General features: G+C 39.4%; 1 protein-coding gene across 2 annotated transcripts in view; it reads right to left on the bottom strand.

Annotated features, from left to right (window-relative positions):
* Positions 1 to 949: 949 nt before the first annotated feature.
* The window catches only part of fam120b (family with sequence similarity 120 member B), a 30170-nt gene continuing 11494 nt past the window's right edge, over positions 950 to 19625 (bottom strand). The window contains exons 7-11 of one of the 2 annotated variants that reach the window (XM_067422599.1): positions 14539 to 14745; positions 9495 to 9603; positions 5335 to 5430; positions 5127 to 5181; positions 950 to 4235 (exon numbers count right to left, since the gene is read on the bottom strand). In XM_067422599.1, the coding sequence (XP_067278700.1) occupies positions 4214 to 4235; positions 5127 to 5181; positions 5335 to 5430; positions 9495 to 9603; positions 14539 to 14745 (489 nt within the window). In that variant the 3' untranslated portion in view covers positions 950 to 4213. Of the gene's footprint in view, positions 4236 to 5126; positions 5182 to 5334; positions 5514 to 9494; positions 9604 to 14538; positions 14746 to 19625 lie in introns of those variants that run through there. The other variant, XM_067422600.1, reaches the window with a different exon arrangement.

Genomic DNA, 19625 nt, shown 5'->3' with positions numbered 1-19625 from the left:
CACCCCAAAGTCCCTAATTCCTGGGGAAAGTTCCCACTATGGAAACGTGGCTTAAGTTTATAATGTTGGTTGCTCTGAAAATCTGAAATACACTCTTCATATACTCTACACGCTTTATTTTGTATGGATGTCTTTGAAAAAGTTCTGGTGTCAAGTATTCCCACTAGCTATGTTTCCATACAAAAATGTGAATTTAACTTGCGCAAAATTGGAACGTCACACAAAACATTAGCGAATAAATCAACTTTTCCACAGTGGCGGACAATACTCAAGTATTTTTAGCTTTTCAAGTAAATGTACTTTATCAGTAATCTTCTTTGGAAAACTTTTACTTCACAACATTCCAAAATATAATATTGTACTTTTTACAGCAATACATTTCATAATGAATATTATTTAATACATAATTACATAAAAATGTAGCACTGTATACTTTTACTCAAATGAAAGTATTCAAATTTTACTTGAGTATAAGTTAGTAAGTTCTACATTTCTGTGTAATTAAGTATTTAAAGCTACACTGTGCAAATTTTTTAGTTTATTCTTAGCTAAAAACACTTAGTTCTTTCAAAAATATATGTGCTCATTAATGTATATTTACTTCTTTCAAGTAATAAAGTATACTCGTAAGTTTATAATATGCCATTGAAAATACATACGAGTGAGGGGTTCGAATGCCGGTCGCCATGTTGCCCCTCCATCTTGAAAGTACATTAGCCAAAGAGGGACATTCCCGTAAATTCAAGCTTCGACTTTCGCGTTTTAAAACTCGATGGCACCGTGTCGAATGCGAAGAGGGGGATTGCCGTGTTAATCTTGGACTGAATCGCCCACCGTAGGAGTTAAAACTAAATCAGAATTGAGAGGAACAGAAACTATTATATACTGGATGGTCATATACCTTTACACCGCTAGATGGGGGAAAATATCACACAGTGGAGCTTTAAGGTAAGAAAACAACAGCTTTTATTTATGAAATGTAGTGCAGTAAAAGAGACATTATATTATGCTTTGGAATGCAGTGAAGTAAAATTTTCCTAAAACACTGATAGTATATACTTAAAAATGTACTTGAGTAGAAAGTAAAAATACTCCACTACTGTCTGCCTCTGTTTTTCCATCCCATGCGTTCAAGAAAACAAACTCACTTTTTATGCAAGTTTAGAATTTATGTGCATTGGCATTTCCATTCAACATTTTTTATGTGATTTCCCAAAATGCGCATACAAAATAAGTGGATGGAAACAGGCATGGTAAATCTGTCCTCGCTCTACAGAACTTGGGTATTAATGTGGTTTGTCTACCTCTTAGCTAATTTTGAAATTAACGTAATAATGCCACTTTTCCTACCAGTTACTGTTCATATTTCCTAGAACACTATTTCAGTTCCATTGTTCTCTTCCTTTCAGACTCCTACTGATTCTCAAATGGACGGCAATGCTAGTTTCATGGTTTTCAATTTTCAATGATCCCCTACTGTCGATTTCAAACACTTGAGTCTTTTCAATTGCCAAAGCTTCGTCAATCTGTTCTAGTTTTTGCATGAATAAATCTCTTGCCTCCATTTCCTGCTGTGCCTATATGCTCTAGTCCTTTCTTGCCAAGTCACGTGTTTGTCTAGTACTGTTTTTCATTCCTGCGGCTTTCATTCTCTGTAGATAAGGGGAAGAGCTGTGCTTTGACCACTTAAGCTATGGAACTTTCTCCATATCCTATTTCCGCTCTGGGGTGTTTAACAATACCTAGCGGAGGGACAGATTCACAGCCTTATGGGCAAAGAGAGAAACAGACTAAAAACAGCTCATTCTGTAATAGTAATTCATTCAAAGATTTTTTGTACTGGGACATGAGTTTCATCATAACTGGATCAATAAATCACAAGTATCACAACAGTGTTTTACACTACCGGTTTTTGAATAGTAGCGTATATCATTGGGGTATCAAAAACAGATATGCGTTTTTAAGACTTTCCTTTTTAAGACTTTCCTATTCAAATGATTTCTGAAGGATCATGTGACACTGAAGACTAAAGTAATTATGCTGAAATGACAGGAACAAATTAAAAATTAAAATATATTTAAACATTTAACAGATATATTTTGCAATATTATAGTTTTTACTGTAGTTTTGATCAAATAAATGTAGGCTTGGTTAGCAGAAGAGACAAAAACAAATCTTAAAATCGTAATCATTTCAAACTTTTGACTGGTAGTGCATTTAAAGGGGGGGTGAAATGCTGTTTCATGCATACTGAGCTTTTTACACTGTTAAAGACTTGGATTCCCATCCTAAACATAGACAAAGTTTCAAAAACTAATGTTGGACGTTTGATGGAGTATTTCTGTGTCAAAAATACTCCTTCCGGTTTCTCACAAGTTTCGGAGAGTTTTTTTCGAGTATGTGTCGACTTGACGTTAATAGATCGGAAGGTCCTTGTATGGGCCGTACGGGCTCTTCTCCCGGTACGGTGCGCGCGTGCGTCACTAGCGCGAGAGAGGAAATGCACGCTGTAAACAGTAAACTGCTCTCAGCTGCAGATCCAGTCGTCCGTGAACACTTATGTCGGTTATAGTCGGCGCCGTGCTCCACTTCATTCCTCCACTTTGACATTAAGCGACTTCAACGCTTCAGCACAGCATTCCGGGAAGGCAGCGCTGCATTTGAACCGATTTGAACGCAGAAATGCTTCAGTCGCATCGCAAAGTGGATCTCCACACTCCAAGAAGCGTGTTTTTGACGGAGCCGTCCCAGCGATAAAGGTTCGGTCCTGCTTTGGAAGCAGCCGTTGAGTAAAACTGCTTCAAATGTCTGTGCTGTTGGCTATTGTCGCGTGAGTAAACATCAGTAAACGACACGATCGCGTGCTTCGTCATTCAAATGCGCTAACGGACTTCATTGCTGTTCTATATATAACGTTACACTAGTCTGACGTGCAAAACCGTTTTGCTTGCTACTAAGGTTTGGTCGCATACAATAGTCCATAAACCGAATCATGTCATGTTGACAGGCCACTAAATACAGTACATACCACAGAGACGGACGTCCTGCTGTTGCTGTTTCTATTTCAGCCTCCGAATTAGATTCTGGATCATATCTATTAGCTGAGATAGCCATGGGTTTCTCCACGCTTGAGGACGTCACCGCTTTGCGCATATGTTATTCTTTAGCTCCACCCACTTGATACGCCTCCAGGCTCTCGGTTTTTTCCGGAAAGACTCGGTACAGCCCATATTTCTTTTACAAATATAATAAAACGAAAGACTTTTCGGAGATATGAAGGATGCAATACTACTCTATAGGTACTCAAGATTGACATGAGATTGACTGAAACTGAGTGTTTCACCCCCCCTTTAAGGAAAATGTGTCCTTTGACATTGGCTGAAGATGAAAAAAAAAAAACCCTGCTCTTAAACGAACATTTATCACTTGTAATATTAGATAGTTTTTAATGTTTGCATGACATAAAATAGAGCATGAACAAACATAAAAGCTTGCAATATTATAACATACAGACATGATGGACATGAGAGTATCATCAAAACTCAAGGTTGAAATGGAAGCATTTTGATCACTTTATGCCAGAACCACAATTCAGTCCAAACATCTCTCCATCCGGCTGCTTTGGATAATAATAACCGCGACTTTCAATGCTATGATACATTTTAACAATATTTCTTAAAGAATGGCTGCTTGAAAATCTAGAATCTAAATGTGTTGAAGGAGACAAAAAATAATAATTTTAACTGTGAACAACTGGAGTCGACGTCAAACCAGCAGTTGAAAGGTAAGAGATCATCTGAGACTAATTAGGGTCTGAGCTGAATGAATGGGTTTGGCACAGAGTTTAGGAAGCTTCCATTTTGGTCACTGATTCATATCATCCACATGGAAAAAAAGAGACTGTAATCTCACTATAAGATATAATTCTGAGGGCTTTTCAGGATATCACAGAATGGGAGGTTTATCTCTATCTGCCTGGTAAAACAGCACATTCACTAGTACTCACATTCATCAGTACAATTTCATGTTTTTGAGGGATCCACTGATACTGCAAAGATGTCTGTCACTGATTATCTGACGCCAGGAAAAAAAGGGCAAAATCTAAATGATAAGGCGTCCAAGAACATGGACATGAACATTCCCATCTGAGAATGCAGTTCATTAGTGCTTTGTTCTGTGGGTGACAATTGTTTCCACAAAAATGTTGTGCTGTTTAGTTTTGAGACGTGGGCCATCTATAACAAAATAAAGAAAATACATTTCAGTTATCAATGTAGATTAGAAGCAATAATAATAATAATAATTCATTACATTTATATAGCGCTTTTCTAGGCACTCAAAGCGCTTTACATAGAAGGGGGAATCTCCTCAACCACCACCAATGTGCAATGTCCAATAATGGACAGACAGACAGACAGACAGACAGACAGACAGACAGACAGACAGACAGACAGACAGACAGACAGACAGACAGACAGACAGAGAGAGAGAGAGAGAGAGAGAGAGAGAGAGAGAGAGAGAGAGAGAGAGAGAGAGAGAGAGAGAGAGACAGATAGACAGATAGACAGACAGGTAGACAGACAGACAGACAGACAGGTAGACAGACAGACAGAGAGAGAGAGACAGACAGACAGAGAGAGAGAGACAGACAGACAGACAGACAGACAGAGAGAGAGAGAGAGAGAGAGAGAGAGAGAGAGAGAGAGAGAGAGAGAGAGAGAGAGAGAGAGAGACGGACAGACAGACAGAGAGAGAGACAGACAGACAGACAGACAGACAGACAGACAGACAGACAGATAGATAGAAACAGACAGACGGGATGGATGGATGGATGGATGGATGGATGGATGGATGGATGGATGGATGGATGGATGGATGGATGGATGGATGGATGGATGGATGGATGGATGGATGGATGGATGGATGGATGGATGGATGGATGGATGGATGGATAGATAGATAGATAGATAGATAGATAGATAGATAGATAGATAGATAGATAGATAGATAGATAGATAGATAGATAGATAGATAGATAGATAGATAGATAGATGGATGGATGGATGGATGGATGGATGGATGGATGGATGATACATATTGAGTTATGTTGAAATCAGAGCGCTCACCTAGGTGCAAGCTGATACCTTCCTCTCTTTGGATGTCTTGGCCTTGGTCTATAGCCTATGGAAGACATTACGCTTATTATTTATCTTCAAAATCAAGTTAAATTCTTAATATTAAAAACATTAAATATGACCCGTACAACACGTTTTGTTTTCTGATAAGCCTTAACTCTGTTTCTGCCAGTGAGTGTAGTGTTGTGTACGGTTATACCTTGCTGGTAGTGTGTTGAGGCTGTGGGCTGCTGTGCGGTCTGATGGAGGTGGGGTCGTCTCTCTCCAAGCAGATCCTCAAGCTCCACAGGCCTCGCTGAGGCAATAACAGAAGCATTTAAACGCAGCTTTAATTGGAGGTTTGACTCTCTCACAATTAGTATTTGCAGTGGAGCATCACTGGAAACATAAAACGTACAATTGTGAAGCCTGAACTTCACCACCACGTCCCCAAAAGACTGAGGCAATGATTATGCCTCAAACGCACATAAATTAAAACCAGACTTTTTATACGTCTAGCCCGACAGCATCTTGCAATTGACACTTTAGACCATCTGCGATTGAAAACAATCTTTTTAGTGACAGAGAAATAATGAGGTGAATTAACATCAGGGAACAGAGGCAAAGTTTAGAAGTGGAAGAGAAATGAGAATGGACAAAAGGCCGGCAGAATCACCACACTGAAATATAAACTTTTAACTGGTTTTCAGGGCAATTGTTGGATGACAGGATTTAGTATCTGTTTTGGATTTTTAACTCTGTAGACTTTTTTGCTTTTTTTAAGCAGTAGTGACTGTACAGTTTTCCCCATGCAACTTTGTAAGAAATATTTTCATACAAATATTTCTCTTTAATTAATATAAAAATATATTTATCAGTAACTACAAACATTTGGTCTCAAACTAACTCTTACTGAGTGACTACTGAGTGGCCTTTTTTAAGGTATATACAATAAATAACTATATATTTTTTTTTACTTTGATAAAAAATGTATAGAAAATAAAACACTGTTTTATAGTGATGTAGTTACACGTCACTACATGTACTTTCCATAATAATAACAACAGTAAATTACACATAATTACAAGAAATTAACCCTCAACCAAACCCTAACCCAATAGTAAGTTCATGTAGTTAATTAATATCAATCAGTACTTATTTGAGGAAGAACATTAAAGGTCCACTGAAATGCCTTGAAACCGCATTATTCAATGTGTTGACGTGATTTCCCCTGAAACGGCTTCAGCTGTTAGCAGCTCCTCCCCTTTTTTGAAACAGCCAATAGCGATTCGTTAATATACAGTTTGACTAGAGCGGACCTTTCTCTGTTTTGGTAAAGCCAGTTTCCTCTAACACTGTTTACCATCATAATCTCCATATCGCATGGGTCGATATGTTTGTTGTCTGTGCGGACTCGCGCATATGATCCGCGCTGCGCTCTCGTTTCTGTAGTATAAATTTAGACCAGAGCTGTTAGGGTGTGTGCGCAGCTGCGGTAGGTGAAACTTACGTGAAAACAGACTTTATTCGCCTCAAATGAAAGCATATTTACACTGAATCGTTTCCTATCACATATATAGTGTGCTATGTGCCTTTCACCATGTAGAAATGAGTAAATGTATGTTAACAACTGACCGATTTCAGCTTCAGCTTCAGCAGTGTAGGGGGCGGGCTTTAGATTCTAGAGAGCATTTTGATTGGACAGAAGATTTGACGAGAAAGTGAAGTCTGCGATGATGTCACCAAAATCTGAGATTCGTTTTAGCGGAAGTGGGAGACTGTAAATTTTGAATGCTTATATCTCCTAAATGCAAATTTTGTCATAGTTTTGGAACATACCAGCGTATTCATAACTTTAAGGCTAACACAGTCATACTAAAAGCTAAAAAACTTACATTTTGATTTCAGTGGACCTTTAAATTATGCATAATTACATCATGAAGCTATTAACCCTCAACCAAAACCTAATCCTACCCTAACCCTATATAGTAAGTGTGTTGTTTCTTAATATTACTCAGTACATAAATATATAATTACACCGTAACAATGACAGCTTAAAATAAAGCTTAAAAATAAAATAATAAAAATGTTACCAAATAAAGTGTAACCAAAAATTACAAAAATTCGGGTTTACTGAGTTTCAGACCAGCTTCTGTACTGCATTCATGGATTCATGTACTCCAAAACGCATTTCTTGCCAAATCCCACAGGCGATTCTTCAGATTGTTATGAAGTTACAAAACATGTTGTGCACAACAGATTCTCCAAGAACAGCATATGACAAAATAAACTAGCTGGAATTCCAGACGACCAAAAACAAGTATAAACAAAAGAACATCAATCTAACAGGATACATCTTGAGATTCAAAACATGGCCACTCTGCCATAATCTAAAATATCTGATGACAAAAAACAGTTCATTTGCCTCCAAGACACAACATGAGCAGTTCATGAGCTGGTCGACATCAAGAGGGAAACCAGATGGAGACAATTTCACCATAAGGTCTCTTTTAATCTTAGGAGAGAACCACAAAACTCTGGATGGTGGTAAAAAGCAAAAGGGGCTCAAGGAGTTTGCAACAGCCACCACGTTATAATTGTGTTGTCTTGTTATGTTACTTAATATAGATCACTACCTATAAAAAGTAACCCAGAATTATTCTTGTTATGACAAAGCATCCCTTCGATCTAAAATAGTGTGCCAAACAGATTGTTTTCAGTGTCACAGACCAGATGGAGGGTGTTATGAAGACTGCTGGGTATTGTTTATGTGCAAGTAACCTTGACGTCTCAGCATGTAATCCATTTGTTTGAGTTACAAACAGGTCCACAAAAAATGGACCTGAAAAATGCTCCATAGATGCCCTCAGATATCAAATGTCTATCATTATGCATACAAATGCAAATGCAATGTATTGTGCATACAAATGCACATACAAATGCAGAATTATTAAATAATTCTGGCTAATGAGAAATCTGCATTGCAAGAGTTTACTATATTCAAAGGGGTCATGAACTGAGAAATCAAACTGAGCTTTTGACATATAAGAGGTCATCATTCCATAAGAATATCCCTATAAGTTTCAGACCTAAAAACGTCTTAGTCCAAAAACAGCTTTTATTGTAACCAAGCCCAGATAACGACTCATTGTGAAATGTGCCTATAGATGGGGGAAATATTGCCTCTACAAAAGATGATCAACACCTACTTCATCATCACAACTTTGGCCCCGCCCACTGTGAGGAGAAGAGCAATGCAGGATGGACTACAAATAACATTACTTTCCAAAGGAATGTGCTAGGAATGTGGTTATTTTATTTATTTTTAGCAATGTGAATGGCTCAGTTGAGTATTGTTTATTTGATTTGGTACATTTCACTGTGAATTCTTTGGTAAATCAGCCGCAATTTCAGCACAGGCTTTGCAAACAGACTTTTACGTTATGGACTCAGCAGTAATGCCACAACATGATGTGAGTAACCGGGTTAATTCTAATGCCTGATCTGTGACCAGTGATTTATGATATGTGATGATTCATATACAGTAGGATGTTCTTTGTCTTTGTGTCATTAAATCAAACCAGTGACTAAAACTTCAAATTTTTTCTCTTAGTAGGATGAAAATAATCTTATTTAAACTGATTAAATTATATATAAAAAGCAATCAAAGAAAGCTCTATCATCAAAATTCATGTAATAATCAACAAATCTCTTATTTGCAATGTGTTTGCACTGTTAGTTATGATGAAAGCATTCGTTAGTGTACAGAAACTGAGTTGCAATGACGAGATCGCTTTCATACGCTCAACATGTGTGTGATCGGCTACAATGTTCATCACTCCTACCTTTCATGCCCCGATCTAAATATAATGATATAGATCTAAATATAATGCCATGATCTAAATATAATTCTATAATCAACAGTTTTCACAATCAGTTAGTCTCCAGAGCTGTAATAGTAAAAAACTGCTAAAAGTTTTCGTGAGAGTTATACATGTAATACTAGCTATTTCATATACAAAGATGTCAGCCAATCACAGCAGTGAGCATTTGCACTGAAAGCTCACAGCAGCCAATCACAGCAGTGGGCGTTTCCACTGAAAGCTCACAGCAGACACGCCCCTTCAGAGCATTCACATCCGAGGGCTTAAATCAGATAGGAAAAATGACTTTCTAACTTATGACCATTTTTGATGAAAAAATCTAAAGAGCATTATAAGTGCACCCCAGGAAACATTATAAAATAATAAAACAATGCAGTTCATGACCCCTTTAAATCCATTTTGTAGAATACCATACATTTTCCCCAAAAGTTACAGTGAAAATTAATTAATTTCAAGTAAAGGGAGGGTTAAGAAAAGGGAAAGGAAATGTACACACCATCTCTGTAGTGTAGTCTGTGCGGTCGGCTGAGGACGGGGGCATCACGCCTCCTGCAGGCTCCCAGCACCAGCTCTCTGACGGACAGGAACAAAGACATCCAGGAGGGCTAAAAGACAAAAGACAAATTAGATATTTAAAGGTACAGTAGGTGTTTCTGAGAAACATTATTGATATTTGAAATTGACCCTCAAACAACACAACCCTCCCTTCATTGCTCTGCCCCCGAAATAACGAACATGCTATGCAAACACTAATATCTTGCGCATCAGACAGCTCGAGCAAGTATGGATGAATCCGCTGTGATCCAGCAACAACAACAGCATATCTTGGTTCTGTGAAACATCAAAAAAGGGCTTTCAGGACTTCTCAGCACAAATCAGCAGCAGGAGTCAGATTTATCAGATGATTAGAGTGAGGCGAGCTGACTGACAAGACGATGGCGGAAGATTTGGTTTCAAAGCGAAATGTGAAAGCACCTATTTAGCAATATTTTGAATTTAAACCCAATGCTAATAGCTGCTGTGCTAATTGTTTTGTTAATAATAATAATAATAGATTTTATTTATAATGCACTTTTCATTCCGAAGAATCTCAAAGTGCAACAAAGGGGGGGGGGAATAACAAAAAATGAATAACATGTAAACAAATAGAATACTACAAACAATCAACCAACACAAAAAAACAGAACAGAAACAGAGCTGATGGTGAACAGAAACAGAGCTGATGGTGAACAGAAACAGAGCTGATGGTGAACAGAAACAGAGCTGATGGTGAACAGAAACAGAGCTGATGGTGAACAGAAACAGAGCTGATGGTGAACAGAAACAGAGCTGATGGTGAACAGAAACAGAGCTGATGGTGAACAGAAACAGAGCTGATGGTGAACAGAAACAGAGCTGATGGTGGAAGTCTTTGTTAGCTCCGCAGCACACTGTGGTCCACTCCATGTTTTAAATTTAAACACAATTTTAAACACTCCCAGCGGCAGTGTCCTGATGATGTCGTCGAGGCATGACAGCTGAAGACCAGATGATGGGTCTTCTTGACGATTCAGACGGTGGGGATCGCCGCAGCACCATGCAGGAGGCAGACAAAGCTCTCCGGGCACTTCTGTGGACACACCGGGGTCGGCGCAGAAGTCCAAGCCGCTCCACGGCGGCAATGCAAGACGGAACAGCGGCGCAGCCGAGAAGCGGAACATCCCAACATCATGCCGGACGCTGATGACGATGGCCCGGATGACGCTAGCCCGGTGCAAACTTCAGCCACCATGCAGCTCAAGCCCGAGGGAGACCACCAGTGAGCAGTCGCAGCGAGCAACATCAAATGTCCTTCAAACCAGAACCAACCGCAGCAATTCAAACATAAACATCAGAGAAGCGGTGGAAAACGGCGAACGGTGAACAACGTCCTCTCAGTGGCTGCCAGCAAACAGCATAAGTCCCAATTGTAGCTCTGACTGTTAGACTAGTCACAAACATAATAAAATAAAATAAAATCTAAATCTAATAGTACAGTAACATGATTTGTGGGTGGAGAAGCGGCGAACAGACAACGCCAGCGTCCTCTCCCCCACGTTGCCTAGCAATAATAACAGTTCCAGGTTTAATATAAGCAAGTTTGTCATTGTACTATTTTGTTGTTGTGTTTTGTTGTTGTGTTTTTCATTGAGAATAATGCTGAACCTACCATTCAAGCAACTGCCAATTAAATTATTTTGTCCTAAGCAATTTAAAGGGGTCATGGAGTGAGAAATCAACTTTTCCCTGAGCTTTTGATATATAAAGAATAATAATATAAGAGTATCCTGTAAGTTTTGGAGCTGAAAACTTCCTTGTTAGTCAAAGAAAAACTTTTATTGACACCAGAGCCAGCAAACAATTGATCTCAGACTATGCCAACCCTTGATGTCATCGTGTGGTGAAACGCCGCCTCTACAGATAAATATTTACGCCTGCTTCTGCAGCCCCTCCCACCGACTCTTGGAGCTAAATGGATTGCGCTACCAAGCAATAAACATGGGGAAGATAAGATTTTGTGCTGCCTGGTTGCGGAAGAACAGAGTCCCTGCATAAGCTTCCGTCGGATCATAATATAAGGAATGCAGGGATGAACTTTATTTGAATGAAGTTCCAGCTCACGTGGGGAAGACATTATACGTGTGTTCACAGCGGAAGCGTTTGTAAACAAGTCTCAGGTCGACAATGGATTTGCAGACATATTGAGATTAAAACACAATGCTGTGCCTTCTATATTGGATACGACAGGAATGATGCAGCACACTTATGTGAGTAAAACATGTTTTTTATATGTGATAGTATTGCATTGTTACGGATAATTTTGATTATGTGTACGTGTCTAACTGAACATGCCTTACGCCGCATTCACACCGGGCGTAAGCGTTAACGCTTCCCATTTACTTTAAATGGGTGACATCATCCGTTGCCGAACTGAATTTTGGGTTCTGTCGCGTCGCTTCACTCGCGTTGCAAGCGGCAGAAGTTGAAGATTTCTCAACTTTTCAAGCGCCAGCGCAGGCGTCATCCAATCAGATCGCAGTATGCAAATATCCTTGAGCAGGCGCTAGCCAATTGCGTTCATTACTGCTCGGTGAACCATCCAGACGCAGCTCCCGGACCAGTATGTGATATTCTCCCCGCTGTCGGCGCTTTTTTAGGATTTAATATACCCAACAGCTTCGAGCACCTGTGCAGTGCACTGACAACAACTACAGGGGCAATCGCATTTACACATAACACCAAATCGGCATCCATTTCGTCTCACAGACTAGCTGTCAAAAAAGGCGTTTTTTTTTTTTGTGTTGTGGTCCAAGCGGCAAGTAAGTTTTAATGTGATTGGCTGCTGTCACTATGACGATCGCCTCAGCACCAAGCTTCAGCCACGCCCTCCATCAAGCGTTAACGCCTACACCCCGTGTGAGAACATCGTTAGCCCACTGTCACAGGCTGGAGAATCCTTTATTTGTTGGTTCATTGCGATTCGGGATCAGATTTGGAAATGTATGGGCCAGGGCTCGCAAAGCCCAACGTCCTGGGGCTGTGTGTTTTCCTGATGGGCTACCAAAACGTAAGCCAGACGGCAGGCCAGTAGTGTTGTAAAAAGTACTGACCGCGATACCAAACCGGTACCGAAATGTTAAAAATGTGACGCTTCGAGGGCTGTTGAGCTGGAATTGTAAACACCTCTGAGTGGCCATTGTGCTCACACGCTCATCGGATGTGACCATGATTGGCTACAATGATCAACGCATGGCAGCGGTTTGAAAGAACACAGAAGTGTTTAAAAGTGTTTCGAAAGCAGGAGCGTTTGAAAGCACAAGCAAGCGTCAACCAGCAGACTGGTAGGCTAAAAGACATCTGCATTCAAACGCTCCATGTCTATCTGTGTAAGCGCTCTGAGAAAAGCATCATTTTTGTATTTTTACAACATGTTTGTGAAGTGCTGATCATAGTAGCCAATCACAGACATATTTGATGAACGTGTGAGCACAATGACCAGTCAGAGGTGTTTACGATTCCACTCAACAGCGCTCAAAGCGTCACATTTTTTAAATTTCAGTACCGATTTGGTATCGCGGTCAGTATTTTTGACAACACTACAAGCCAGTAAATCTTAAATAGTGCACTGCACTGCAATTTCTTTCTTGGCATGCATGTGTGTATGTGTGTGATGCACAGCTCACACTTATCCACCGATCGGGCGGGCCAAGTAATAAAAAAATAACATTCCAATCAATCGCGGGTGGAAGAGAGATAAATCATTGTGTTTGTTTAATAAAATGTTTTGCCAGCCTTTTGAGCGAATTATTCCAGTTGCTGCTTCAAAACAACCCCTCAAGTGAACTGTCAGGGGAGCAGAAGTTTATTAAATATGCAAATCTTTTTTTCTTAAAAAGATTTTAAAAAAGAAAAATTAGTTCTGAGAAAATGTCTGCACTGTGAATATGGTCACTACGTTCCCTTAAGAAAATTCTGAAGCATGAAGCACATCATGTGAGCCAACTTTATAACACAAAATAAAGAAAAACATTATTTAAATATATTTTTACATAAACATACATAGACAGGTAATGAACATCATACATTTATAATTAAATTATGGCAGAAATGTTGCAGGTATATCTAACAAAGTATTTATCATACATTAAATAACATGAATTATCTGCTGTTGTTCATAAATATCAGTAAGTGACATAAAATTTAAAACAACCTGTTGTCATGTCACCATCATGTCCAAATGTGTAGTGAGCCAGGGTCCTTATCAGTGCATGATATACTGATTCACGACTGATTGAGACTGTCTGTATGGAGACCTCCATGAAGACGAGAGGTGACCATGCACAGTCTGAGTTAGTTCCTGACTGCATTTATAATTACAAACCCATGATTATAAGTGTGGGTTAAAAAATTATTTAGACGTTTTGGTCCCTTGGCTCCGGAAAAAACATTACAGCAATAAAAAACAAAAGAGATTCTGTAACTGTTTTGCAGTAAACCAAAGACATGTAAACAAAAGTTAAACAAAATCCAGTAAACAAAATATGTGTGGGCCATACAATGACCTGATTTTCATTTGTCCTGATTTTCAGCATGTTAATAGAGCTGCATATAAACCACGATACTTTTTTCTTTTCTTTTTTTTATAAAAAGGGATCATACTAGATCCTGTTTTTATTATGTCTCTGATGATCTGGTCACAATTTGTCAGAGCTAAAAATATTTTGTGATCTGATCAATCAGACCACATTCGAAGATGCAACCACACTGCATTTGTAGTGTAAATACCAATCCATTCAGACGCATCCAAGACAACAGTAAAAGGCCGCCCACTCACCTGTCATTCAAGCATTTAGCTAAAACAAGGATTGTGTGTGGCTGGTTATGTGTGGCTTTGGAATGCCATGATTGTGGTGATATTGAAATGTAAGTATCCGTCTCAACTGACCACTTGTGATCAGCTCATCCAAGCCGGATGTTAATAACAAGTGTAAACAGGGTCAATGGCATTTTCCTGTACTTACATTGCCTTCGAGAAGCTCCTCTTTTGAACAGCCTGAGTGGGCTTGCACATACTTTGAATGGAAGAGCAGGCCGTCAAAGGTCTTCCACGGCATGAGCTCACCCATTGGGAAAGGGATACCACATGCACTGTTGGCTGCGATGAGGTAGGTCAGACCGCGCACAAAGAGAGAGCCGAGCTGTACGGCTCTAGGGTCTACAACTGGGGTCTGCATGGGGGAGGGATAAAAAATACAAAGTAAAAAAACAATAGTTCTCAAAGGAGCAGCCACATTTACCAAAAGTATACAAACAAAATCCAGTCATTTCAAAAGGAATCAGAGCGATCTGGAGTTTTGGTGGGCAAAAAATTCCCTACATAGATTTCAATGACATAGAAGTTGGTCACACAAATTTGCTGTGGTGACCAAGTGTGCCACACACATCCTGAAAAGTGACAGCAAAACATTTCCATCGCCCCATGGTGGCAGGCTGCAGTACAGGTCATAAACCCCGTCCTCTCCATGTAATTGTAAGCCAAACAAAAATTCCAATTATTTTGATGGTTTCTGTCAATATAGGATTTTTCAATTTCGCATTAGCCGTTCATTTACATGACAAAGGCATTTTGGGGGCCTAAAAAAGGTCAACTTTTGTGGCAGATTTTGAAAACAATGACATCATGCACATGTTCATGCATGCGTATTACGTGTTCGTAGGGTTTCTTGACAAAGTGACATCGCCAACTTCTGGCCTGCCATGCATAATACAGCCTTTCTAAAAGCATACAGATTGGAAACAATGCAAATTAATGATTTCAGAATGTTTATTTTTAGCCGAACTGTTTCTTTAAAAGTAGCTTGGTTTCAAATTCATCTTGCTGTTGTTACCTATTGTGTCTTTCAACTTAGGCTGGAGGGAGGCAAGGTGTGACCCCGTAGAGCTCACCTGAAGTGGCCACGTGGATAAGGGGATGTTTACAAAGGGTACCCCCACCCCCCGCCAAACCGTCCACTGGTCACCTGTTCCCCCACCCACAGGAGATAAGAGAGGGGCTGATTAGGTTCCGTGACATGAAAATGTAAAATTGGCTTGCCACCTGCTCTGCTCTCAAACACAGCTTTGACTAAAGCAAACAAAAGGGAGGCTGGAGATAAAGCCGAAGTGACAGCAGCAACCCACTGCCCGCGCCTTCCAGGCGCACAGATTGAGAGCCAGGCCATCGTTTGATATATTACGCTGTTTACTCTGGCCTGACTTCCTCTTTGAAACCATGCCTCTTCAGTGAAATGACAGCATTTAATCACATTCACTGTTATGCATAAGGTTTAGAGAGTGGGATGAAGTAGACCGGCTTTGATTAAACCGCTTAAAAGGACACGTAAAAGTCTAAGCACCTTTAAAGCCGCTAATTGCTCAGCGTGGAAGTCAATAGGCCTCAGGACAAAGCTGATGCCACCCTGCTGCTGTAAAGGTATAGAGTGGGACAACAAACCAGAACAGCAGCTGCTCTGCAAGCATTTCAGCAGTGAACAATGAGAGCTGCTCCAGATGCCTGAGGGACCGCTGGACCCCCTGAGGACACACAGCTCAGCATTAATGGCAAACTACAGCCTTGTGTCAGGCTCTGCACCTGTGCCATACCTTAATGCACATCTGCTCAATGTTACTACTGTAAACATGAGTGCATGACAAGACAAGGCTTGTTTGAATTTTGTGTGGCATTTGAATGAACTTTCAATTTTAGATTTACTAAATAAACACGGTGGGCTGTATCTGAACTCAGCTTTGTGCAGTTAAAGTGTCGGGAGTCAAGAACCTGTTTAAAAAAAAGAAACTGGAATGAATGATTTGGCTCCGTTAATGGTTGTTGAATGGCTGCTTTCATCCATCAATAATCCAAATTCAGTTCACACAAGCACAATGCAAAAGATTTGTTTTAATTGTTTATTGTAAGGAATATAATGTCTCTGAAATGCTCAAACTTTTTGACTGTGCTCAAAGTCTTTTGTTCACTAGTTGGACTACTGTGTGAGTCGCGCTGTGTGTTTGTTGTGCAGAACTGTTAACGGAACTGAATGCCAAAATTATTTGTCTCAAGAGTTTCTGAACTGGTTCTGGTCAAAAAGTCTTAAATGTAAACATTGTCAGTATGAATCGATTTGAATCTGTCTAAAGACAATTACTTTTGTATTAAATGACAAACTATATATATAGCACTACTGTTTAATAGTTTGCAGTTTGTAAGATTTTTTAACTGGTTTAAAAAAATAAATAAAATGTTTTAAAAATATTTCACCAAGGTTGGATTTATTGGATCAATATTGTGAAATATTATTATAATTTAAAATGTGAATATCATTACTTCAATTTTCAGTGTCACGTAATCCTTCAGAATTCATTTTAATATGCTGAGTTTCTGCTCAAGAAACATTTCAAAAAAATCAGCAATGAAACAATAAAAACAGTTAACTGCTTAAAATGTTGTGGAAACTCTGATACATTTTTTTAAGGATTACTGGTGGAGAGAAAGTTCAAAACAAAAGTTTTTTTTATTCTATTTTATTTGAATTAGAAATATTTTAATAAGCAATTTGATGTATCCTTTCAAAATAAATGTAAATTCTTGCAAATAGAATATATATATATATATTGCTGTCCAATTGATTAATCGTAATTAATCACATCTAACATAAAAGTGTGTGTTTACATAATATGAGTGTGTACTGTGCATATATATATATACATATTTTATATATAAATATAACAAATATTTCTTAAATATATACATGCATGTTGGTGTCTTTATAAAAACACGATAATTATACACAGTACACACTCATATATTATGTAAATGTTTTATAATTTGAATCATTAAATTAATTCAGAATCAGTATCGCTACATTCCTTATGATTGTCATCCTGTACAGATGCTGTGTAGTGGCATCCTTAGCTTGCATTTACATTCCCTTACTATGACAAAGCAAAGCAGGGGGAAACTGATTAGACGGGGGTAATCAGGCAGCCCCTGGAGACTCTCTTGCCATCTGTCTGGCTCTTCTGCCTCCTAATACACCCCCTCCCCCAGCCCTTTTCACATTTCGGGCAGATGTGACAGTGTAACTCCCGATGGGAGACAACAATGGTGTGTGTAACAGGTGCTCCCACCACCCCATGGCACATGAGAGGCAGGAGAGCTTTACACACTTTCATCTGGCCAGCGGCAGGCTGTCGCCACTGCGCCTTGAGCACACACGCGCCTCTGGGCCAGCCAGCAATCCGACACCTGTTGCGGTGCACGCCTTCTAAACACACAATCCCTCAACGCTATCATTCATCGCCCAGCATATTGTGGACAACATAAAACGAGCCATATCACTTCACTTGAGCCAAAACGTAAACACACGAGACCATATATAAATAAATACCGCAGCAAAGTTCACAATAAACAGCCATTACGGCGCATAAAAGATACAGAGTCAGTCATTGTCTACTGGGGGGATTGAAATTCTTTGCTTGGGAACCACAATAGCTAAAGTAATCAAACATACAATCTGTAAAAATATAAATACTTAACTTAACAGTACATTTGTATTGTCAACAGCTTGACGTTTCATGAGTCAAGGGTGAGATATGCATCAGCATCTGAATACAACAGACTGGAGGGATTCACACCAGACGCAGAAAGGCCAGCAGTAGACTCAGGAGGATCTGTAAATTAGGAGGTGGCTTCCTGGATATCTCCCAAGAGGCTCTAATTTGTCCCTCTATCATCCATTATCTGTGCTGTGGGGAGGGCTCTCAATCCAAGCACTGCAAAGCCACAGGCCGCCCTTGGCGGCCGTGTCTGAAATAGCACGCAGGCTTAAATTAGGGTGGGAGCTGAAATAGCCCTGTGGTCGCCGGCGGGGACGACGCGGAGCCCGTCACCAGAGCATCACTCTCAGGTTAGAACCACAATTAGAGTAGTTTTGGGAGGAATGTCACAAGCAACCAGAAATTATCCCTCCAGTCTCGTTCACCATTTTTTTTTTTCAAATAGCAAAAGAATCTGATCTCTCAAGAAAAAGGCCATGATTTGTTAACTTGTAGGCACAGTGTTTGTCATCTACTGTAGCTTGTTTAAGTCATAGGTAATGTGATCAAAAACACTTGAAAGTTCACATCAAACCACGGCTTAATGTTCCAACATTGAATGACTATTCTTTTAGTATTTACTCACCCTCATGCTTTTCGATCCTCTTTGAAAAAAGTCTGAATGCATTTTTTTGTCAATTCAATGAAACTCCAACGCTAATTTAATAAATGTGTATAAGTAATTACAATTTTCAGGTAAACTATCCCTTTGGATTTCCCCTGGTGGATATGATCTGCTCAATCCCAGATAGCCAAATCCCTCGCAGTTTTTAAGAAATGAAAGCACTTAAATACATTCTGCCGACGTTGATTCTTATTTAAAAACATCTATTTTTCTTCTATGCTTTTACTTGTTCATAAATCCCTTCTTGTTGTAGCCCGGACAGTTTTGGACATTGTTTGAAACTTGATATAGACCTTAGTTGGGATAGACACCATGTTGAATTTTACACGGAAAACAAGACTTATCCTATAAAGGTCTTAGATCATATAATTCTCACAACATCAGCTTTATGGAGTTTTTGTCTACTGGAGGTTTTCTTTTTCTTGTTTAAATGTCAGCATGAACAATTGGTTATATTGTTGAAAACAGTTCAATCGACTGAACACACTGTTCTTTTATCCTTCCACAGTTACACTAACTAAGGTCTATTGTTAGCACTTCTTGTGATGTGAATGTGTGGTCAACATTAGAGAAATTTTCCAGGCAAACAATTGTTTATTTTCAATATTGTAGCAATGAATGAAAAACAGCTTATATAGGCCTTGTTTACACCAGGTATTAAAAAGCGTTTTTGTAGATCAACACTAGATCCAGGTGTAAACAGGGTCTAAAACGGTTTAAGCTTGTCCACTTTTAACCTCTTCCAGAGGTAGTCAAAAAGGCATTTGACAGGGTTGCTTTCGTAGCGTAGACGGTCACGCAGTCGAATGTGTTCGACCAACCACAAAAGACTGTCTACTCTCCTCCTAC

The sequence above is a fragment of the Pseudorasbora parva genome, chromosome 17, assembly GCF_024679245.1.
Source record: "Pseudorasbora parva isolate DD20220531a chromosome 17, ASM2467924v1, whole genome shotgun sequence".
NCBI lineage: Eukaryota > Metazoa > Chordata > Actinopteri > Cypriniformes > Gobionidae > Pseudorasbora > Pseudorasbora parva.
This window is presented reverse-complemented; position numbering and strand designations above follow the sequence as displayed.